At 46.0% G+C, this 20641-nt stretch overlaps 1 protein-coding gene across 4 annotated transcripts in view; it reads left to right on the top strand.

The window, feature by feature from the left end:
- The window catches only part of CDON (cell adhesion associated, oncogene regulated), a 62634-nt gene that overhangs the window by 37580 nt on the left and 4413 nt on the right, over positions 1-20641 (top strand). For all 4 annotated transcript variants that reach the window (XM_086766247.1, XM_086766245.1, XM_086766246.1 and 1 more), the window contains exons 9-18: positions 3443-3726; positions 5268-5442; positions 6314-6442; positions 8076-8282; positions 9015-9196; positions 10519-10624; positions 13940-14062; positions 15561-15788; positions 16818-17092; positions 19408-19487. In XM_086766247.1, coding sequence (XP_086622373.1) covers positions 3443-3726; positions 5268-5442; positions 6314-6442; positions 8076-8282; positions 9015-9196; positions 10519-10624; positions 13940-14062; positions 15561-15788; positions 16818-17092; positions 19408-19487 — 1789 coding nt within the window. The remainder of the gene's footprint in view (positions 1-3442; positions 3727-5267; positions 5443-6313; positions 6443-8075; positions 8283-9014; positions 9197-10518; positions 10625-13939; positions 14063-15560; positions 15789-16817; positions 17093-19407; positions 19488-20641) is intronic.

The following is a 20641-nucleotide window of genomic DNA, read 5'->3' as shown; positions in this document are numbered from 1 at the left end:
CCCCATATTTAAGTTTCTTCGTTACCCCTGGTTAGAGTTTAAAATTTACGTAAAAAAAAAAAAAGAAAAGATGCTTAAAGGTTCGCGTAGAGGAAGAAAGAAAGAAAAAACCTCAAGAAAGCAATCCCATTGTGTAGTTTTACAGATAAGTTACTGTTGGACCTTGCTGAGTGGAAACACAAAACTAAAGATCATCCCAGAATTCAGTCTGTGTCAGATAGAAAAATCCCACTGCTTTGCCTCGGAATTTTATGGCAGTAAGTTCAGCTCTCATGTTTTGTTTGTGAACTTTTATCGGCTTCTAATATGTTGTACTAGCTGCCGATGATGGTGCAGGGGGTGGTTAAGGCATTTGGTTTTGATATAAAAGTCTTCAAGTAGTTTCTGGGAGCTGTTAGGGTTTTAGAACAGTCCCCAACCATGCCAAAAGACGTGCTCAGACATTTAGGTGTTCTAATGAAGAATTCATGCCAGGTAACGCTTCCGGAGCACCTGAATGACCTAAGCTGTGATTCCAGTGCATTTCTTTGGCAGGAGGATCACCTTAAGCAGCTCTCAGCCTCAGCAGCTCGTTCCTGTCACTTGCCTACTGCAAGGACACAGTAAGAAAGCTCGTCTGGCTGAAAACATGTATCTCTCTCTCTTTCTCTTGGTTTTTTTTTTTTTTTTTTTTTTCCCTTTTCTGCTGGATCTATTCCACGAGGTGATTCATTGCATGGTCTTAAAAGCGGGCAGGGCAACTTAAGCCCCCATCATAGTGAGAAACCACCAAAATGTAAAACGATAGCCCTAGGATCCTGTACCCATGGCGCTTATTTTAAGTCTTTTTTAGACAGCCGTGGTGTTTGCACGCATGGCAGTAGCTTCCCTACCAAACACTGGATTAATTCTCCAAAATAACTTTGTCTGTTGGAAATAAAGGAGAAAACTACGCCCCAGGAAGCCTGAGGAGCAGGCAGGTTAGTATAAAACACAAGGAGGAGTAGCGTTTGTGGTCGGTAGGTAGGTGATACAGCGGAGAGCAGGCTGAAGCTGATTTTTATAGAAGCCGGGCACCTCTGAGAAGTCTTTGGGTGATTTGAAAGACTTGCCAGGCGTGGGGGACTTCCCTGATCTGCTGCGTTCAGATTTTCCGGGTGCTTTCCCAGCCAGTGCTAAGGTACTTGGACAGGTCGTGAGGAGGGAGGATCCTCCGGTTGTTTGAGGACCAGGGAGCAACGCCTGGGAATGCGATCTGTTTGCACAGCGGAGACAAAATACAAAGGTTGCTCTGCTGCCTTACAAACCCAAGGCCTGGCAGCGGGTTGAAATCTGCTTGCGTGTTTGTGCCCTTGTTTCAGGAAGGGCGTAGAAGAACTAGAAAAGGCGCTGTGAAACGTGGCAGGTGGGTTCAGAGGGGCCTGGAATAGTTTCTGCAGGAGGAGAGGCCAAAGACGTGAGGGCTGTTTTGCCTTCAAAGTGAGGCAGTCGAAGGGGAGACACAACAGCAAGCTGTAAAATACGGAGTATTTTGGAGAACACGAGTGAAAGCTATGAATACAGTCTTTTAATGCCCAGATTTGGGTCATTCTCTGGTGGGATTTTGGGCACGTACAGCCTTTGGTCTGCCAGAACTCGGTGCTGCTCACGTTTCGCAGTGGAGCGGGAAGCCGAGGAAGAAGAGTAAGTCTCAGTGGTGAAGGGGAAAGGGATGGCACTAAAAAGAACAGCTGAAAAAAGTTGCATAATGACACAGCAGCAAAGAGAAGTCTGATGTACTGGTTTCTGTGGGTAGCAATTATGCTAGAAACTTAGCAAAAAGAGCTCAGATCCGAACTGCTTAATGGAAATTGTTACCCGGGGGGTTGTTTTCCGAAGCAAAAAAGACAAACGGCTTGCCAGCTGTTGACGACTCCCCTTACACAGCAGTAAACACAGCGATGACTGCAGGTCTCCTGTCACCAGCCTAAACCACAACTCGTCCTCCGCGCGCAAGAGTCCGTTTCCCCCATGCTAGCGGGCATGAAACCGTACCGTGCCCACCCACTAATCCTCTGGGTCCGCCGCAGCGCCGCGGGGCCTTCTGCCTCCTCCAGCGTGTGCGGCGTTTGTTTCCAATATTAACGCGCGGCGGTGCGTCCCTTTCCCGCTGCTTCGCTGACGGTCGTAGAGAACCTTTTCACTTGGAGATTGTTCTGGGGGCGTCTGACGTTTTAAGCAAACTCCATCTGGCTTGGGGGACGTCCTCCCCGCCTTGTTCCCTTCTTCCCGTCTCCGAGTTTTGTGGCATTGCTGAATAAATAGGAGGAAACAAACAAGGAATGCTTGCTGAGAGTGTGTCTTCAATTTGAGAAGAGAACTTTCCTTCCCAGCTTTTTAAAAAGTGGCCAAAAATAGCAGCCACACTTGCTGCTGGTATTTTAATGGAGGTTTGGAGGAATCCGAGTCGGCCAGGCTAACGCTGCCTAGGCTTTACATTACCAAGGAATCTGTTTGTTTTGTAAACCAAGTTCCCTTCATTCCCTTCCCCTTCCAGACCCTGGCCCGTAACGTAAACCTACAGAAATCTGAAAGGACGGACAGGGCTAAGAACATCTGGCAGTCCCGGCGCTGCAGCGTGCAACCTGGAGGAGCCGTGCTCGTTCCCAAACGTTCTCGTTTTAAGCGCTGACGTTTACTTGTCCTGGATAATCTCAGATGTCCAACCTGCCGTCCCTTTCCTGCCTGGAATGCTGACAGGCCCTGCATTGGCCAAATAGTGCTTTTTTTTTTTTCTCTTTTTTCTCCTTTTTTTTTTTTTTTGTCTCGTGGCCTCTTTCATACTACTGATATTACATAGATACATGTATTTCCTCTTTTTTCTTTTTTTTCGTACCAGGCAAAGTAAATAGGATGGAGGAGGCTGGAGCAGGATTTCTAGAAGTGCGTTGGTACTAAATTGCGTGATCTGCCGGTAAACTGAGTTTATTTTCAGCACAAATTTTCAGATGAAGTAGTTGAGTCGTGCAGCTTTCAAAGCTGATTGAAATTACAGCTAAAACCTCAGAAACTGAGGCAGGAGAATGTCCTCTTGTGTGCACGCCAGTTCAGGCCATGAAAAGTTCCTTGTACAACCGAGATTAATGTAGAATTACTGCATTTGTGTCACAAGTGGAGCTATGGTGGGGGGTTTTTTTTTGTTCTTTTAACATGCTACTTAATTTATCGGAGATGCTAGTCAAACCGAGCCTGCGGATATCGTGTTTCAGTTTTTCTCTCTTTGGTACTCGAGGAGCTGGGGCGGGGGGAAACCCAAACCAAAAACACCCCAGGGTTCAGGTCTGCAGGGGCATCTCTTGAGCTGGCTTTTTGCAGCAGGGCTGGTTTGGAAATGACTCTGTTAAATGATTTCGTGTCCCCTCTGCGTGGGGCAGTACGTCATCTTGAAGAAGTAACCAGAATCCTCCCTTTACAATTCTTTCAGAAACTGGCACGGAAGCAGAAGAAATGGCTCCTGTGGAGATCACCCCAAGCAATGAAAGCAACCACGATTTTGGTGCAGAAACAGCGTTTTCAAGCTCGCCTCCAACAAAATTGCATTCAGATGCAGCTGCGACGGAAAAGGCCTTGAATGCCGCCGCTCCCCCCGAAGCCCCCATCATCCTCAGCCCCCCGCAGACGCTGAAGCCGGACATGTACAACCTGGTGTGGCGTTCGGGGAGGGACGGGGGCTTGCCCATCAATGCCTATTTTGTCAAATACCGCAAGGTAACGTTTCTCCGTAGCGAAGCGGTGTACGGCGGCAGGCGGATTTAACTCTCTTAGGTTTCTCAAGGAACCAGTAATCTTTGCAGCGCTGGCGTTGACAAGAATGTGGTGTCAGGCCAGAGAGAATACAGCGCAGTACGTCAAAGAGTTTGCTACTCTGTCCCAGAGAGGCACAACTAAACTGAAGTTATCAAATATGAACTAAAATTTCCTAAGCAGATACCGATCACGTCCTTAAAAACGGTGTGTCAGCAGCGAGCTCTTTTGATTGAAATCAGAACTGTGCCCTTTCTTCCGAGCAAACAGTTTTCTGCGTGGCAAAGCTGTTTGGTTTGTGTTTCATAAGCTTTTTTTAATCCTCTACATCCTGATCTTGTCTGAGCCTGGGGTAATGCTTAAATTTTTGACCTGACAGTTCCTGCAAACCTAGTGCCAAAGTCTGTTGGTACAATTTCTCGTCCAAAGTTGGTTGGTTTGCATAAGCACTGAAAACGTTGAATACGGCTGTGACCTTTTTGATGCTTGCCCTTCGCTCACAGTAATCCTTTCCCCATTAAATGTGCTCACTCACGCCTTTCTCGGTAGGGAGTTTACCATGTTTTTTTAGGGTGGTGCACTCTTTGTGTCATTAAATTATTTTATTTAAAGAGGGAACAAAAAAAAAGTTGAGGGAATAAAACTTTTAGAAGACTGGTTGCTTCAGAAGGGAAATATTTGAACAAAGACCTCTGGCATAACCTTTGATAATCCGCAGCGTTTGGATCTGCCTTCCATGTTTTATTAAAGTCTTATCTTGTTTAGTAGTTTATTTTTGGGAGAATCTTTGTCTTTTCCCTTGGGATTTGGGGGTAATGTTTTACTGCAAAGGTCAAGCATTAAGGGACTACCCTGAATCTGTTTTCTTAAATGGAGCTGGTGACTTTTAAATTAAAAAGTGAGATTGTTTTTTGGGGGGAAAAAAAAAAGAAAAAAAGAGGAAACATGCATTAATGAAAAACTAAATCTTTGGTCTCCCTGCTGACTTTTTTCCAGCCTTGAGAAGTAACTAAGGCATACTTTTCATTGCCCATTTTAGCTAGTAAACATTTTAAAATGCTGAAGTACAGGAAAAGCTGGGATAGTTCAGGGAACATCCCCTTCTCGTTAGGGTGCTGGGTCCAGCCCCTTAACGTCACGCACGCTGCCAGCTAAAGGCCGACTGAAGTCTTTAATACATTTGGTCTCTTGCTAGTTTTAGCCATGAGTGAAAATGCCCTTTTTTTTTTTTTTTTCCCCAAAACCAAGTGTGCCCCTGTGTATGGAGAGGGAAAATAAGTGAAGTTTATCAAATGAGCGCTGTGAAGGTGGCTGCACAAGTGCTGATTTGTGGCAGGAGCACTTGGAGACAAACCATAGGGAGAGACGGGAAAACGTAAAGAGTTTTGGCGAGTGGCAGAGCTCCTTTTGATGCCTGTGTGTGACAGCGTGAGGGATTTGAGTGTTACACCAGGTTCTCTGCACCTCACTGCTGATGCTGAGCTTTCTCTCTCTGTCCCGTGCAGCTGAACGACGGCGTCAGCGCAGCGGGAAGCTGGCACACGGTGCGTGTCCCTGGCAGCGAGAACGAGCTGCGGCTCACCGAGCTGGAACCTTCCAGCTTGTACGAAGTTTTAATGGTGGCGAGGAGCGCTGCTGGCGAAGGCCAGCCTGCCATGCTGACGTTTCGCACCAGCAAAGGTAGGGGCAGCACAATGTTCCCTGTGTCCTAGGCTTTCCAGAGGACATTTATTTAAATGACATCAGCTGTATGTTGTCTGCTGCACCATGTATGAAATATTCTACAATTAAGAGCAACCTGTAGTAACTAAAATGGCTGTGGGGCAAACTTCCCTGAGCATTGCCAGGGCTGTTGGTAAGTAGAAGCTATTAAAAGCTTGATAATATTATTTTTGGGATGATTATTAAGATTTATACTGTAGGGTTCTTCTTGCTTAAAGGAGCTAAGTCAGGGAGCAGCCTGTCCTTGTTCAAGTTTTTCGCAAAAGAAACTCTCTGCACCGTCAGGTTTTCGTGTATCAACACAACTGCTTCTGGTTTGCTTTGCAGGCACCTCAGTGAAAATCTCAGCTGAGCAGAAGCCAGCTGTTCCCATAGCTGCATGTAGACAGCGACAAGCAAAAGAACATTTCTAATCAAAGCAATGCTTTTCTTTCAAGCTTGGATACTGGTGGCTGTACTCTTCAGCATACAAACCATCAGATATTTTTCATACTAATGTACAACAACCAGATACATTACATTCTGAATAGCATTTTAAGCTATTTGTGAAATCTGTGAATTCATGACGCGGTACTGCAGCCCTTAGTACTGCAGATGAACATCACTTACCCATGGCGAGAGAGTCCCTGGGCTGATGGGCAGTCTCCTTCCTTGCTCCCCTGAATAAACTCCCTAATTGCTCTCCTGACTGTTCAGCTTGTGATTCGGAGAGGAGGCTTCAGTCCCCTGCGCTGCAGCGAGTGATCTTGTGGAGCGGGAGTATTGTGAGAGGCAATGAATAGCGTTCTCTTATCCAAGCTGATGCACTCTATATCATTCTATTTCTTAGAACGAACATCATCCTCGAAAAACACTCAGGCTCCCTCTCCACCAGTAGGCATTCCTAAGCATCCCGTCGTTCACGAAGGGACAAAGAACTTCGGTGTCGTCCTTCCGGACCTGTCTCGACACAGCGGAGGTCGGTGTATGGGTGGTTTGTAATCCCTGTGCTGAAAGTGGCGTTGCAGACTGAGGTGCATCTGTGTTAGCTTGTGTTTATTACTGCTCCGGGTGCCTGCGTTACCTCTTCTGTTTCTTGTTTATTCCCCAGCCTTCTTTGAGACAGGTATTTTTCTTCTCTTGTGGGAGTTCTGTGAGCGAGGTCAGATATTTGCCAGATCTTCTGTTGTGTGTTTCCAGCGTAAAAGATCACAGTTCATGCTTTGGGACTAGCTGAAAGGTGACCTTATTTCAGTCAGTGAGTTAGCATTTTAAGTGCTTGCCGTGATACCTCGTGTTTCTACGGCAATTTTAAGAAATGCACTGCTGCTTGGGGACTTACAGACTTTGGCATCTGCGGTGGGGTATTTGAAGCTATGACCTTAGCAAATGCGTGTGCTCATCTAGTGGGCATATAATAGTTCCAAGGGTGCTCTTACCTGCATGTTTGGCTCTCAAAAAATAAATCTATCACGTGTAACCCGTGTTCTTCCTGCTCGTACTTAAACCTGCTGTTGCTTTTTGCTAAATATTCTGATTTTCTCTTCTACTGGGGAAGAGGGGAAATGGGAGATGCCCACATCAGAGTTTCAAGTTCTCAGAGTGGTTTATATCTGTTCTGAATGTTTTCCTGTGGCTTCCCAGGGATAGGCTTATTTCTGATGGCAAGAAGATACAACCACTTCCCAGTAGGTGTGATTTTTAGCCTGGTTTCCAGTGAAAACAGCGTATTTCTAGTCCTTTTTCTCTCCATGCCAGCCTCTGAATTCATTGACCTGATGCAGGCAAATTTACTCCGGGGCTAAGACCTCAGAGGTGACTTGATATCTAAAATTCCGGGTAAAACCAAAGGTGAGCGGAGAGGTTTAATAATGCAGGTGAGGAACTGAGCATTGCCTGCTTGTGACAGTGCGAAACGTCAGAGGAGCCACGCAAGGAGACACTTGACGTGTGCCCGGCTGCAAACGCACAGCTTGCTTCATGTCCCCAAAGCTGCTGGCTTGCTGCTCTTGCTGGGTTCCTCCTCTCCTCGTGACCAGCACCATGTTAATGAATACAAGCTAGTTTAGTAAAGCCTTACAGCTGTCACAGGTCGTCGGAATGGTTACCGCCAGATTTACTAACACCGCCTCTTTCTGTTCTTTCCGTTCCACTGCTGTCTCTAACTTCAAGTGGGTTCAGTAAGTACAGCCATTCATTGCATGCTTTGTTTGCTCTTAATTTTCATTCTCTGCCAATACAGCACTCATGAGTCTGGATGGGTTGAGTCTCTCCTTGGGTCTGGGGGAATTTGGGGGTTTTGAAAACAATGCCTAGGTTTTTCCTGTTCACTTAGTATGCCGTTCTGTTTCCACGTAGGCATGGGCTGGGGTAGTGCAACACCATGTATTTTTGAATTATTATGTTGATAAAGTAATGGATTCCTCTGTTTTCTGCTCTTCAAACATCTTTTCCAGAAGAGTAGGAGGAGTAGTTATTACAGGAGGGTTTGAGATTCGCCCTGTTAATGCATGAAGTCTAATTTAATCATCAGCAACTAGTTTAGTTGGTTTCTACAGAAAGTGAAGTTTCAGCTGACTCTAATCCTCTTGTAACTGAGCTTTTCATCTCAGTTCCAGAAGCTCCTGACCGACCCACGATCTCCACAGCATCGGAATCATCCATCTATGTCACGTGGATCCCACGGGCAAATGGTGGCTCCCCCATTACTGCCTTTAAAGTGGAGTATAAACGCCTGGGTCGCAACAGCGACTGGCTAATTGCAGCCGACAACATTTCTCCTTCCAAGCTGTCTGTGGAAGTTCGTAACTTGGAGCCAGGTATTAAACACCATCTTCCCTTCACCTCAGCTGTTGTTGCTCTTCTCTTTGCTTAGATGACTGCACTCCTGCTGAGAGAATACTGCAACTCTTTGGTTGTTTCATTTTAACTTCTGCTTGGATTATCTTGTTTCTGGTTGGTTAGGGGGGTTTTTGTGTGGAACAGGAGCTCGTTACATCAATTCAAGTTGATTTCTGGCTTTCCAAGTGGAAAAAAACCCCACCATAATTTAATATTTGTTCATGCGGAGAGGAGAGTTGTGTATTACTGCTATTTTTAACTTAATTGTCCTTCTAGTAAGCACCCAGAATGCAAAAAGAGAAAAATGCTTTAGTGGAAAAACATCTGTCCTGATTTCTCCCGGTGTCCAGCCTTGAACTCAGGGAAAGAGTGCAGGAGTAGGGGGAACGGGTTATGACAGGCGTCCCTTGAAGCATCTTCTCAGTGCCCACCAGTTTGCAGTTTAGGGACTTCCAGAGCTGATGGAGGCGTCTCCATCTCTGTGTGTTAACAGCCCTTGGATTTTTCTTGAGTGAGTTTCCCCAATCACTTTTAGAAGCTGTTTATGTTTCTGATGTCTGCGTTAGTCTGTGGCAATGAGTCCTGCATTTTTTTCTAATTGGATGTTGTGCAAAAAGTGCTTCCTAATCTGTTTAGTCTTCCCTTGAATCCTGTTTCTGGTGCTTGTTTTGCTACAATGTCTTCTTCCTTTCACTTTTTTCCCTTAAAAGGAGAAATGTATAGGTTCCGTGTGATTGCGGTGAACAATTACGGGGAGAGCCCACGCAGCGCAGCCTCTCGCCCTTACCAAGTGGCCGGGTTTACCAGCCGGTTCTCCAACCGCCCCATCGCGGGACCTCACATTGCTTATACCGAAGCCATCAGCGACACGCAGATCATGTTAAAATGGACGGTAGGTGTAACTGTCTCCTGTTCTTCTTGCAGTTGCAGGCCAACTTTTACTGCTTTGGCTCTTAGAGGTCAAGGATTAAGAGCTGATTGCAGAGTAGCGAGGAGTGGTTTCCTCCCTGAGACTCAGAGATGATCTTTTTCCTACAAGAGAGCTAAAATACCTCACGCCTGCATGGTGGAGTTAGGTAACTTAACGGGCCATGTGCCCAATGAGCCCTTTGCCCCCCATTTCCAACCCCTTTTTCCTCCTCCAAGCCAGCCCTCTTGGCAGTTTGCTCCCTTTTGCGCTGTCTCCCGGCGTCCTTCCACCTCAGTCTCCCGTTCCGGCTGCCTGGGGACGCCCCGCGCCACCGCCTCCGGTTACACCAGATGTGAGCCCCACTGGCAGCTCCAGTGAAGGGCTGCAGCCGCCGTGCTCCACCTGCTTTGGCACAGGCGTGTCAGGAGGCACCAGTGGGCTTAACTCTGTCCAAACCGCTCTTCCTGCCCTGAGCTGCGAGCGAGTTGGCTTCGTTTCCTGCCGTTCCTGCTGCTTTTGTCAATCCAGGCTGTGATGGCTGGAAGCGGGCACTGCGTTTAAAACCCGCCGTCTTCCCTCACACCCAGTACGGGTTTCATGTTAGAGAAACGTTTTCCTTTCCCCTGTTACCTCGTCTTTTGTAAACAAGTACTTTAAAGTCCTTATTGAAACCCACAGAAATTCTTTGCTCTTGTTTTGAAATCTAACCCCCTGGTATACTTTGGAGGATTTAACGTGTAGAGTTCCCAGTGTTAGTTTGCTCTGCTAGCTCAGCCTGAAGAGATGTTAAGGATAATAAACTTAAAATAACCCCTTGTTCCTCAGGAGGCTGCATAACTTAGAGTAAAATATTCTTGAGCTGAATTTTAGAGTGACCTTAACTCTTTCTGAAGTAAAAAATGGTCTTAACTTTTCCATTTCCGTTAATCACGCACATTTTCAGGCCGTTCATGGTCAAACGCTAATTGCCGGTTTGGAAAGTGGTGTGGGAGGAAAGCGTCAGCCCCAGCTCAGTCCCTTGCCCCCGTGCTCCCCTCCTTTTTTCGACCGGTCCCGGGAGTTCAGTGACAGAGAGCTCTGTGAGAACCCCTGGCATTGTGCTGCTCTCAGCTGTGCCTGCACGTCCACAGCAATTGAGAATCCTCTTCTGTCTCGCAGCTTCTGTGCAAACCGCCCCCTACACTGTGCACAACCTCGTTAAAAAATACGCATTTCAGGGTGGTGAGTTACTCAGTGACGACAACTCGGCAGGACTCAATTAAAATCTTTATTCTCCAACGCAGTCTTTTAAAATTCTCTTTCAGTATATCACGTCGAGCAACAACAACACGCCCATCCAAGGCTTTTACATCTATTATCGGCCGACGGACAGCGACAACGACAGCGACTACAAGAGGGACATCGTGGAAGGTACGGCGCAGCATACGCATGCTTAGTAACACTGCTCGGTGGAGGAGAACATCTTGTAGCCATGTTGGCTGTGTTTACATGAAATCTAAACTGCTTTTCACAAGCTAAGTCTTCACAATATATTTCACAGCAGTAGCTATCCCAACTACCTAACGTCAAGTTCTGCCCACACATGAACTTGTTTCTTCCTTCTGAAGCCTCTCGACATGGAAACTTGAGAACCAAACACTGGTTTTAAGTTTGTCGTCTTAGACTGCTGCAGCTCGTCGATGCAGATCTGTTTAAACCAGTTTAGTTTTAAGCCGCTGAGTAAAGAGAAAGCAGCGTAAATGAGATTTAACCCCGGGTAAGCGCATCTGTGTTAGAGGCTGTACTAATAACGAGCTGGCTTTTAAGATGGTTTACCCCAGCACGGATTTTCAAAGCCGGGCAGTGCCCTGTGTGTGATTGCCCTGCTCTCCTTGTGCCTTGCTTGATCGCTTGTGAGGAAATCACTTTTTAGCCTCAAGTGCATGTAGTATGTTGCACATGTAGGTATGTTTGTGCTTCATTTTAGCTTTTAATCAGGTTATATTTTTTCCCTGTGCGTATTAGATCATCACTTTCCTGGAAGAAGTTATTAGATAATGTCTATATTAGTCCAGAAGTGGAAAACCCTTTTAAAAATATTTTACTTAATGTCGTTATTGCTTGGGCTGAGTAAACGTAGTGATCTCATTCTGTCCCGATGACGTTAATTATTTTTTCTCCCCTCATTTATTTCAGTTACAAGAGGAATGGGCCTTTATTTTGAAAATTTTCCCCTGCTAGACAATACTCCACATAGTACTTTGATGCGTGACATAAGCTTTTGCACACCGTAAAGCTATTAGAGATCCAGCGTTTCGGCTCAGAGGGTCGCTGTAAAGAAGCTTACGCGGTCTGCACCTTCATCTGCAAATGTATTTCAGCCTTTGCTAGACAGAACCCGTGTGTTTATAAATCTTGGACACTAAGCAGTTAGCTGTTTAAGTGGGCTCCACTGTGCTGTGAAATTAGCTTGTTCCTGATTTTTTTTTTTTTTCAGAGAGAGAGAGAGTGCATATATATGTGTGTGTGTGTGTGTATTGAACTCTTCGTGGCAGTCTGAAACCATTAGCAGCTGCTCTGCTCTGCCAAAGCCTGGAACAGAGACTCATTTGGTGGAAATATTTAAACTTAAACTTTTCTTTACTGTACTCCCCTAAATTACCTTTTCAGGGGAAAAAAAAAAATACGAGAACTATTTTCAATTAAAGTGTAATTGGAAGTATTTGATGTGAAGTATGCAGAGAAACATGTGACTTAAGGTATTTTTGCCATAAATCACTTGTTCTTCACTTTTTCCCCCCTCTGTTACCTTTGAATTTGTCTGTCTCTTTTTTTTGACAGGGAATTTTATCTTGAAATGACTGCGTGAGTTGTGGAAAAAGTGTTGTGATGCCTGTGTTAGCTAAGTACTTGCCGGAGGCTTTCCTTACCGTTTCCTGTTAAGTCTTGTCTTTCGAGACATTCAAAACTCTGCAGAAAACTTTTTTTTTTTCCTTATAAATGCCGCTATAGGCAAAATCAGATTCTATTTAAAGAAAAAAACCAAGCAAAAAGCTTGACTCGGATGGCTCCTCGGAATCTTTCAGCAGCTTGAAGGAAAAGCGAAGCCAGATCGGCCCTGTCCTGCGTTGCTGATCTGAATTTCTCTCTCTCAGGGTCCTGGAGATTGAATTTTAGATGTAAATGCAGTCTGATGTCAGTTGTTTAAATGTTTTTCCTTGCTAATGGTGCACGAAGAGGACAGTTAAAGTGCCTGTACTGATTCCAGTTCCACTAATGGTTTGAAGCGGAAACCTAAAACCTGGAGTAGTAATTACCGAAAGGAATGCTTGGGGGTGGGGGCGACGGGAAAGCCGAGCGTGAATCTTGGGAAAACGATTTAGGGAGAGACTGGTTCCAGCTTCAGCCAGAGCTTGGCTGCCCTCGCTCGGGACGCCTGGCGTGCGAGGGATGGAGCACGAACCGTGCGGTGCGTCCCCTCCTGAAACCCCTGAACCGAGATGGGGTGCTGGGTGCCCCCTGCCCTTTGTGTGGGCTGGGCAGGGGTGTCTGCACCCGGGCTGGGGGCCTGGAGGAGTTTGGAGGGAGTCGTGGTGACAGCCCCGCCGGCCGAGCAGGCTTTATTTTTTTGTATTAATGCCTAAATCAGTAGGTGGTATGACAGTTTCTTAGAAACAGTGGAAACAGTTCAAGGTGGTATTTTCCAGGAGGGATTAAGAGCACTCAAACAGTTAATTAAACTCCCTAAAAAAAAAAAAAAAGTTTTTTTTTTTTTTAAAAAAAAGGTTGCTGTTTATTAAAATTTGTCACAAGCCCGTGAAAGTAAAAACGGAGAGTGATTTATATGGAAGTGCTCAGTACTTCAGGAGGGTGTCTAAATGAAACGCTGGCCGGGCGCCAGGGATGACAAAACCATCCTATTAGAGAAGATTGCTTGGCTTGGGACCCGGCTCTGCAGGGTAGGCAGTGCGAGAGGCGGCCTCGCCAACTTTAATTTTATTTCCTAGTACGTTTAATAAAACACACGTTCCATTATTTGCGGTTTCGGCTGAGTTGAGCGACCCAGATGTATCCTCCCTACAAAAAACGGGCGGCTCCGGTTGGTACCTCCCAGCTCTAGGGATCCTGCGGGATTGCGAACTGGGAGAGGGTCTTACCACAGGGAAGATTTTCCCCTGTCCCAGGTTTAATCTGGTTTTTGAGCCATTTTTTCCTTGTTATTTGCCCTGTGTACTGTAAATAGCTAGCGTAACCCATCCTAAACCCATCCCCTCACTGTGTGCCACTAGCGAAGGAAAGCTTTTCCTATGGAAAACCAGCTTGTGAAATGCTGTGGAAAGTTTTGGGGTAAAAGAGAGCAGTTTCATATTTAAGATGCACAGAGCTGCTGTTGATTTTAAATATACAGATGCTGGAAACCTGCACGTCTGTTTTTTGAGTTTACCAACTTCTGGGTTTTGTAGAGAAAGGTATTTTTTAAAAAAATCAATAGAAAATACTGAAAAACCCCCACTTTTATGCATTAAAAGGCTCTTCTAAGAATCTCTTTTGCAAGACAATGTGAGTCTTATCATTTCAGATAAGTCCATAAGTTGTTAATAAAGACTTTTATGCTAACAGGAAAAGCCGCAATACCCCTGCATTTTATAGAGGAAGGCGCTGCGACGTACTCGTACCTAATTCTTCCTCATGCGAGCAGTGAAATGCAGTTGATTTTTTTTTTTTTTTTTTTTTTCTCCACCACAGGTACGAAGCAGTGGCACTTGATAAATCACCTGCAGCCAGAAACGTCTTACGACATTAAAATGCAGTGCTATAACGAAGGTGGTGAAAGCGAGTACAGCAACGTGATGATCTGCGAAACCAAAGGTGAGCGCCGAAATCGCGCATCTGCTCGCCTGCCGGCCCACGCGAAGGCAGCGGTTTGTGGCACGAGATACCGGCTACGTTGAATTTTTTTTTTTTTCTCCCCTGTGCAAAAGTCAGCTGCAATGAAGACTGTATTTTTCTGGAATGTTTTGGAGGGTTGTTTTGTCTTTCGAAGCTGGGATTGTTTTGAACATATGGAAACCGATAGGCCGCACTCCCGAGAAGAGCTCTTAGCAAAGCTCTGCAGCTTTGCCTGGCCTGAGAGATAGCATTGTTGTTCTGGGCTGGGGTGGTTTGGTTTTTTTTTTTTTCCTGCTGTGCTGATAGCTTCTCCTTAGGAGACAACCACACTCTCGAAGATGACAGAATTGATTTGTACGTCTGTTTTGTGTCTTCTGGGGCTCTGTGACACGCTGTGTAAGCGCAGACCGCGGCAGCTGCTGGTGATGTTGGCTGCCTCCGCCGCTAATCCTGCATGCCTCTGGCACAAAGTTTGCACTGTTCTCTGGAAGTGTCAGATATGGCAGTCACATTTATTTTGCGAAGAATTCCTGTCTCCTTTAATCTCTAAACCCAAGTAAGGCTGTCAAGGGAAAATGCAGACAGTAAACTTCAAATGCAGTGCTATGAAAAAATGTTTTTAAAAAGAAAAAAAAAAAAGCCCTCCAGGAGCGGAAGCATCAAACTTTAGCTAAGTTAGCAGCAAAGCCTTTGAAAGAAGGGCTAGGAGCTGCAGCGCTTCAAGGCTGCGTGCACGGTGGGTCTTCCTCCTGCAAGGAACAGAACTTTCTTCCCTAGTTGTAAAATGGGCAAGATGGAATCTGTCATTCGTACTGATTCTTCCTTAAAATGCATTGGGAGTGATCCGGCTTATCCAACGTATCTGCGTGGGGCTGCTTGTGTCTCTCTGACCGGCTTCACTCCCAAGCCAGACACCTCTTTTAGGTTTTTGGTGTCAAACGAAATGAATCCGAGCTGTGGCGTGCTGAAAAAAATAACGTAAATTTAACTCCTGGGTCAAACTAGCATCTCCTTTTCGGTGATTTTTCTGCTCAGCTCTTGGTATCTTCAATAGTATGGCTTTGAAAACGGGGTGAGCAGGGTTCACATCAGATAAAAGCAGGTCGTCTGGCAGCGGAGAGGCGATAGAAATGCATGTTGTGGTTGCTCCTGACCTCAGAAGTGGAAAGATTTGCGCTCTTTCCAGTGGAGAGTGAGTGCAGTTCTAGCCATGTCTGTGTTGGGTTGCTCGTTAAAGTTTCGACTGACCTCAATGAGCGGGTTAGTGAGCGGGATAATAACCATTTTCCAAGGCAAACAGTTATTACCCAATAGTAGCTGGCCTCCTCATTACAGGTTTTAATATTGACTTGGAAGCGTTCTCTTTGAGGCATTAGGATTCGAACTCAGCCGTAATTATTTTCATTTCATAGTGAAAAAACACGTTTAGAAAACGCACTTAGTGAATGTATCTGTGCTTGTCTCTTATTTCATCCAGTGAAACGCATGCCAGGAGCGTCCGAATATCCCGTGAAAGACCTGAGCACCCCGCCGAATCCCCCGGACCGCCTCGGGGGAAGCGGAGCTGGGCCTTCCAACGGCCCCGTTCGGAGCGGTGACATGCTGTACTTGATTGTGGGCTGCGTCCTGGGGGTGATGGTCCTTATTCTCATCGTGTTCATTGCCATGTGCCTGTGGAAGAACCGTCAACAGAACGCCATGCAGAGTGAGTTATTTTTGGTTTCTCTTCATGACGAAAATATTATCAGAGTCGAATTAGTAACGATTACATTCTGTGAATGGGAAGTGGTTTCCTGTTATAAGCCAACTGGCGTTTATTTAGAGGTTTGTGCTTTCTAGGTGTGCCTGAGGTGAAGGTGTGGGGTTTTTAAGAGCAGCCGTGTCTCCATTTCTTTGCATTGATGCTTGCTGCCCTGCGGCATTGCAGCACCCAAAGTTTCACCCGAAGACCGGTTTGTGAAATTCCTGGGCAAAGTTTTGTCAGTGTATGTTTGACTTCAGGCACCTGCGCAGTTTTCCGCTGATTGCAGCGGCAGAACTTGCGTGTGATCAGAAGTACTTGTCAAAATGTGGAGACCTGAACCCCAGATCTCTCCCTCTCTTGTGTATATCTGGAAAGAAAAAGAGCTTGCAGTGCTTGGAGGACCTCTCAGTCCCTTCACAGTAAAATGGAGTTCAACGTCCACGTCTTTTGGAGAGGTGTTCATAAGGAAAACCTGCCAGTTTGCAAGTAGGAGCCTTGAGCAGATGCATTAGAGCTTACGCGCGCTTTGCAAGGTGCTCTGCGCCCGTCGAACCATTCTGTGCTAGCTGAATCTCTTCACTAGTCTTTTTTTTTGTTCCTAAGGCATAGATCAGCCTTGCTCTTTCCACAGCCTGTGGTTATTTTTCTAAATGTCCTTACTCTCTGACAAAGATAAATGAAACAAAACTTCTTGCAAGATAAGATGGCGTCTTCAACTGCAGCCCAGCGTTAGTTTCTGGAACGGCCCCTTTTTAGGACGCTCTTCATGGTGACTGATGTCAGCTGAGTCCTTTCAGACCAGAGTTCCTGGTCTCTTCTCCAGGATGAGGCTCTTTTCCATTTCTACATTTGTATACTAAGCACTTAAATATTACAGTTAATTTACAAAAGCTGTAGAAAGAGAGAAGAAGTTTCATTTGTTTCTTAGAGACGCTCGTTTAACTTCTCATTCGGCAATAAATATACTTTTGGGGATGATATCTTTTGCAGAATACGACCCTCCTGGCTATCTCTGTCAAGGGGCGGATATCAACGGGCAAATGATTGAGTACACGACCTTACCCGGCACAAGCCGAGTCAACGGCAGCATCCACGGAAGCTTCATGAGCAACGGCGGCCTCGGCAACAGCTGTCCACATGTCCATCATAAAGTTGCGAACGGAGTCAACGGGATCATGAATGGAGGAGCCGGGCTGTACGCAGGGCACAGCAGCTCCCTGTCCAGGACACACGTGGACTACGAGCATCCCCACCATCTTGTGAACGTAAGCTCTCCGCCCGCAGCTTGGGATTTGTTCAGAGGCTGTAGGAGCAGGCTTAATTTGGGTGGGGGAAATACTCATCCGTTGATAACAGCCAGTTCCACTAAATTACTTATCCCAGAGGAAGCAACTGGGCTGATATTTCTGATACAAACATCATGGTTTTCATTTGAGAATATCGGATGACAGCAAGAATTCCACTTACTCTGGGAAATCTGCCTCTGCCCTCCTCCTAACAGCGTGTAAGCTCTGAAAATGCTTCAGTACTGGGCTGAGATCCTTTACTGGTACATATGGTATTTCTCAATCTTCAAGTTAAATAGATTTAATTATAGCTGCTTATTCTGCAGCTTTATGGATCACCCGTTTTTCCCCCACCTGTTTCAGATCTGTAACTCTAAGCAATGCTATTAATTATGGCAAAGCACGAATGTAGCAGGAGGTTCCATAAAATAAAATGCCCCATACATCTTTTTTTTTCAGTCCCTTGTTTGAGACGGGCTCATTTTTTCTTTCGAAGTTTAAAATAAAATTAAAAACTAATTTAAGTCTGCGATCCAGCCCTTGTATGCTGTGGAAAAATACTTCATTTGCTGAAATGCGTCCCGTTTCCAAGAGAGAATAATGATTTCATTATTGTCTATGGAAACAGATGGCTCGCATTCAAACTTACTAAACTTAACTCAAAACTGTGAACATTGCCCAGGAAAACTGAAAGAAAAAGTTCAAAAGTCTGAATAACCCATGCTGTTTCTGGAAAAAAAAAAAAGGGGGGGCTATTGTTTGTGTTAGTAATTGAACACAAGCACTTCATTTTATTGAACAACAAATTAGCACTTGCACAGTAGTTACCACTTCAGTTAGCTCCAGCTTTGAGCCCAGACTAGCTGGTTCTTCACCTGATCTGCCTCTGCTTTACTCCTCTAGCAAGAAGGGCCATTTTTTTTGCTTGCTTTCAAGAGCAATCGAGGCCCAAACCGTGTTTTTTGGACCTGTCCAGCCTCCCAGTGGGTGAAACTCTCCAGAAGTCTCCAGCTGTACGAGCCCTCAGGAAGGGAAGATTTTTTGTAGTGCTCGAAAGCTCGTCCGTGAGAAAGCTTGGAGGCTTGTGTTGATGTTTTGCCTGTCCTATTTTTTTTTTTTTTTGGGGGGGGGAGGGGGGAAGGAAGGCAATACGATGTGGAAACACAGGTCTCAGTGCCACGAAACGGACGCGCAACGCCACAGTCTCATTGCGAACAGTTGACTGGGTTGAGTTTTTCTTTTCCTCCCCTCCACGTTGTAGAAAGCTTTGAGTCACGCACTCTCTTTCCGCGAAGGACCGGGACTGGCAGGCGGGTGAGGCAGCGCAGAGGAACAGGATGTTCTCATCCTCGTTAAGGCTCTCTTTATTGTTTCATTGATTGGGCTAAATGAGGAAGAGAGAGACTGGCCAGGATGGCAATCAAGACTAATTAGGCATTTCCTCAGTGCTCCCTATGGCACTGGGCGGCCTCAAAAACCGAAGGGCAGGCCCTGTTTTTTGCAGAAATAGGGATTTTTAGAGGCAACCTACCACTTGAAATCCCAAAAGTCAGGTGAGCTTCCCCACACTGGCTCCCCTCCTGAAACACGGCGTGGTAGCCCGGCTCCGCAGCGCCGTTTCCAAGCGGCTCCCGCATCGGTGTCCGCCCAGCCCCTAACAATGAGGTATGTGTTAATCTGGGCATTTTTACTGGCTTGTAACGGCCCCTGCAGCCAAAACCAACAACACAAAATCCCTCTCAGCCAGAGTCATTGCTGGCTAAGGAATTACCCCATCTGTAAAAATATTAAAATGTTTCAAAAACCAGTGTAGCGAAGTAAACTGATCTAATCGGAGTAATTACAGGAAAGTGGGATGGGTTTATGTTGTGACATCAGCCCTGCAAATTTAGTGTTCTGCCTCCCCAGACGGGCACAGCTCGCTAACGAACAGCAGTTTGCTTTCATGTCTGTCATCAGTGTTAAAAATAAACATATTTACAGTGTGTTTATTAAATTAAACCTGAGCGCATTAAGCTGAAAACAGACCAGGGAAATTACCACATACTTGCCTGAGCTGCAGTTATTTACTTTTCTGTGACACACACGCTGGCAAAAACCCGCCACTCGGCTCCGTGGAGTAGCTCAGTGTTGCCGTGCCACGTCAGGGGCACGTAACCAAGACTGATAAGGTGATTAGAGTTTGAGAACGGAGGGAAGGGGCTTGCGCTGAACTGCCTCCTCGGTGACCGTCTCTTGTCCGTGCAAATAGAATTGATTTTTATTATTCTTGTTTTTAATCCTTCCTGCTGCAGGGCGGCGGGATGTACACAGCGGTGCCGCAGGCCGACCCCTCCGAGTGCATCACTTGCCGAAACTGTCGGAACAATAACAGGTGATGTAAAACTTGCGCGGCGGCAGGGCCTTCGCGAGCCCGAGCCCCCCGCTCTCTGCGCTGTGGTAAAGCCGGGGCGGGTGGACGCGGAGAGCTTGAGTCCCGGCCGGGGGCACGGAGCAGCTCGATGTCGGGTTATGACTGTGAGAGCAGCTGGTGATTGTCTGCGGGATGGAATAAAACAAGTTATTAAACCCCAGCGCTCGTTTTGCTCAGCAGAATCCTCTGATGCTCTCTAGGAAGCGAGGCAGGTTGGGCACTGCATTTTTTTTTTTTTTTAAACCGTATTTCCTGTGTTTTCTTCAGTTCTGAGATAACAAAATCATTCCAGATGGAGTTTGTCAAATAGGATTTAATTGGACTCTGTATTTTACATTTCCTGCCATTCTCTTAGGAGCACCAACAAGCTAGGGACACAGCTTTGCTCCCACAACGGTCTTCCTTGTAGAACTTGGGGTCTGAGGTTCTTCAGGCCTTCAGGAGCAGCTGGCCAGCCGCTGCCAGCGTGGGATGCGTTTGTTGCGTGAGAAAAAGCGTTCTTGTGTAGAACGAGGGAAGGTCTGTCTTCTCCGTTGTAGTTGGGAGTTCTGCTTTTTTATTCGGTTTTTCACTTTAGAAAGTTCTAAAGAATATCCTTCCAGGCTTCTGACTAAATCTCTGGTTATTTTAATGTCTGAAAATAGGACTGAAAGCCAGACATGCTGGCCTGCTCTGACTGGTAAATTCTGGAATTTTTTTTCAATCATACTTTGAATTTTCTGTCTTATTAAAATTGTCAGCTGCCTTTAGGTGTACATCTGGAGAAGCTGAGTTGAATTTAAGCTGTTGTTCAAGGCAGAAAACCTGTTCGCTTCATTTTCATGGTTTTACTCTGTAAAATATGACTTAGAACAGGCTTTAAATTCTTCCTTCTTCCATAAATGTAGGCGTGATGGTGTGATGGAGCCGGGCTGCTGCTCCTCGCAGGTAGCGCAGGGCGCGCGCTGTCTGGAGCAGCCAGTTGTCTGGTTTCAAGTGCAGCAGCAGGCGTCAAGATGCATACGAGCGGCCGTAACATGGAACATGCTGTATGTGTTACGCCGTAATTAAGAGCCTGCTTTCCAGTTTTGAGCATATTTACATTTTTAATTGCTCTTGGGTTTTTTTCCTTAAGA

This window comes from Chlamydotis macqueenii, chromosome 24 (genome assembly GCF_036417535.1).
Source record: "Chlamydotis macqueenii isolate bChlMac1 chromosome 24, bChlMac1.mat, whole genome shotgun sequence".
NCBI lineage: Eukaryota > Metazoa > Chordata > Aves > Otidiformes > Otididae > Chlamydotis > Chlamydotis macqueenii.
Note: the sequence above shows the minus strand (reverse complement) of the source record. Positions and strands in the feature narration are given on the sequence as shown.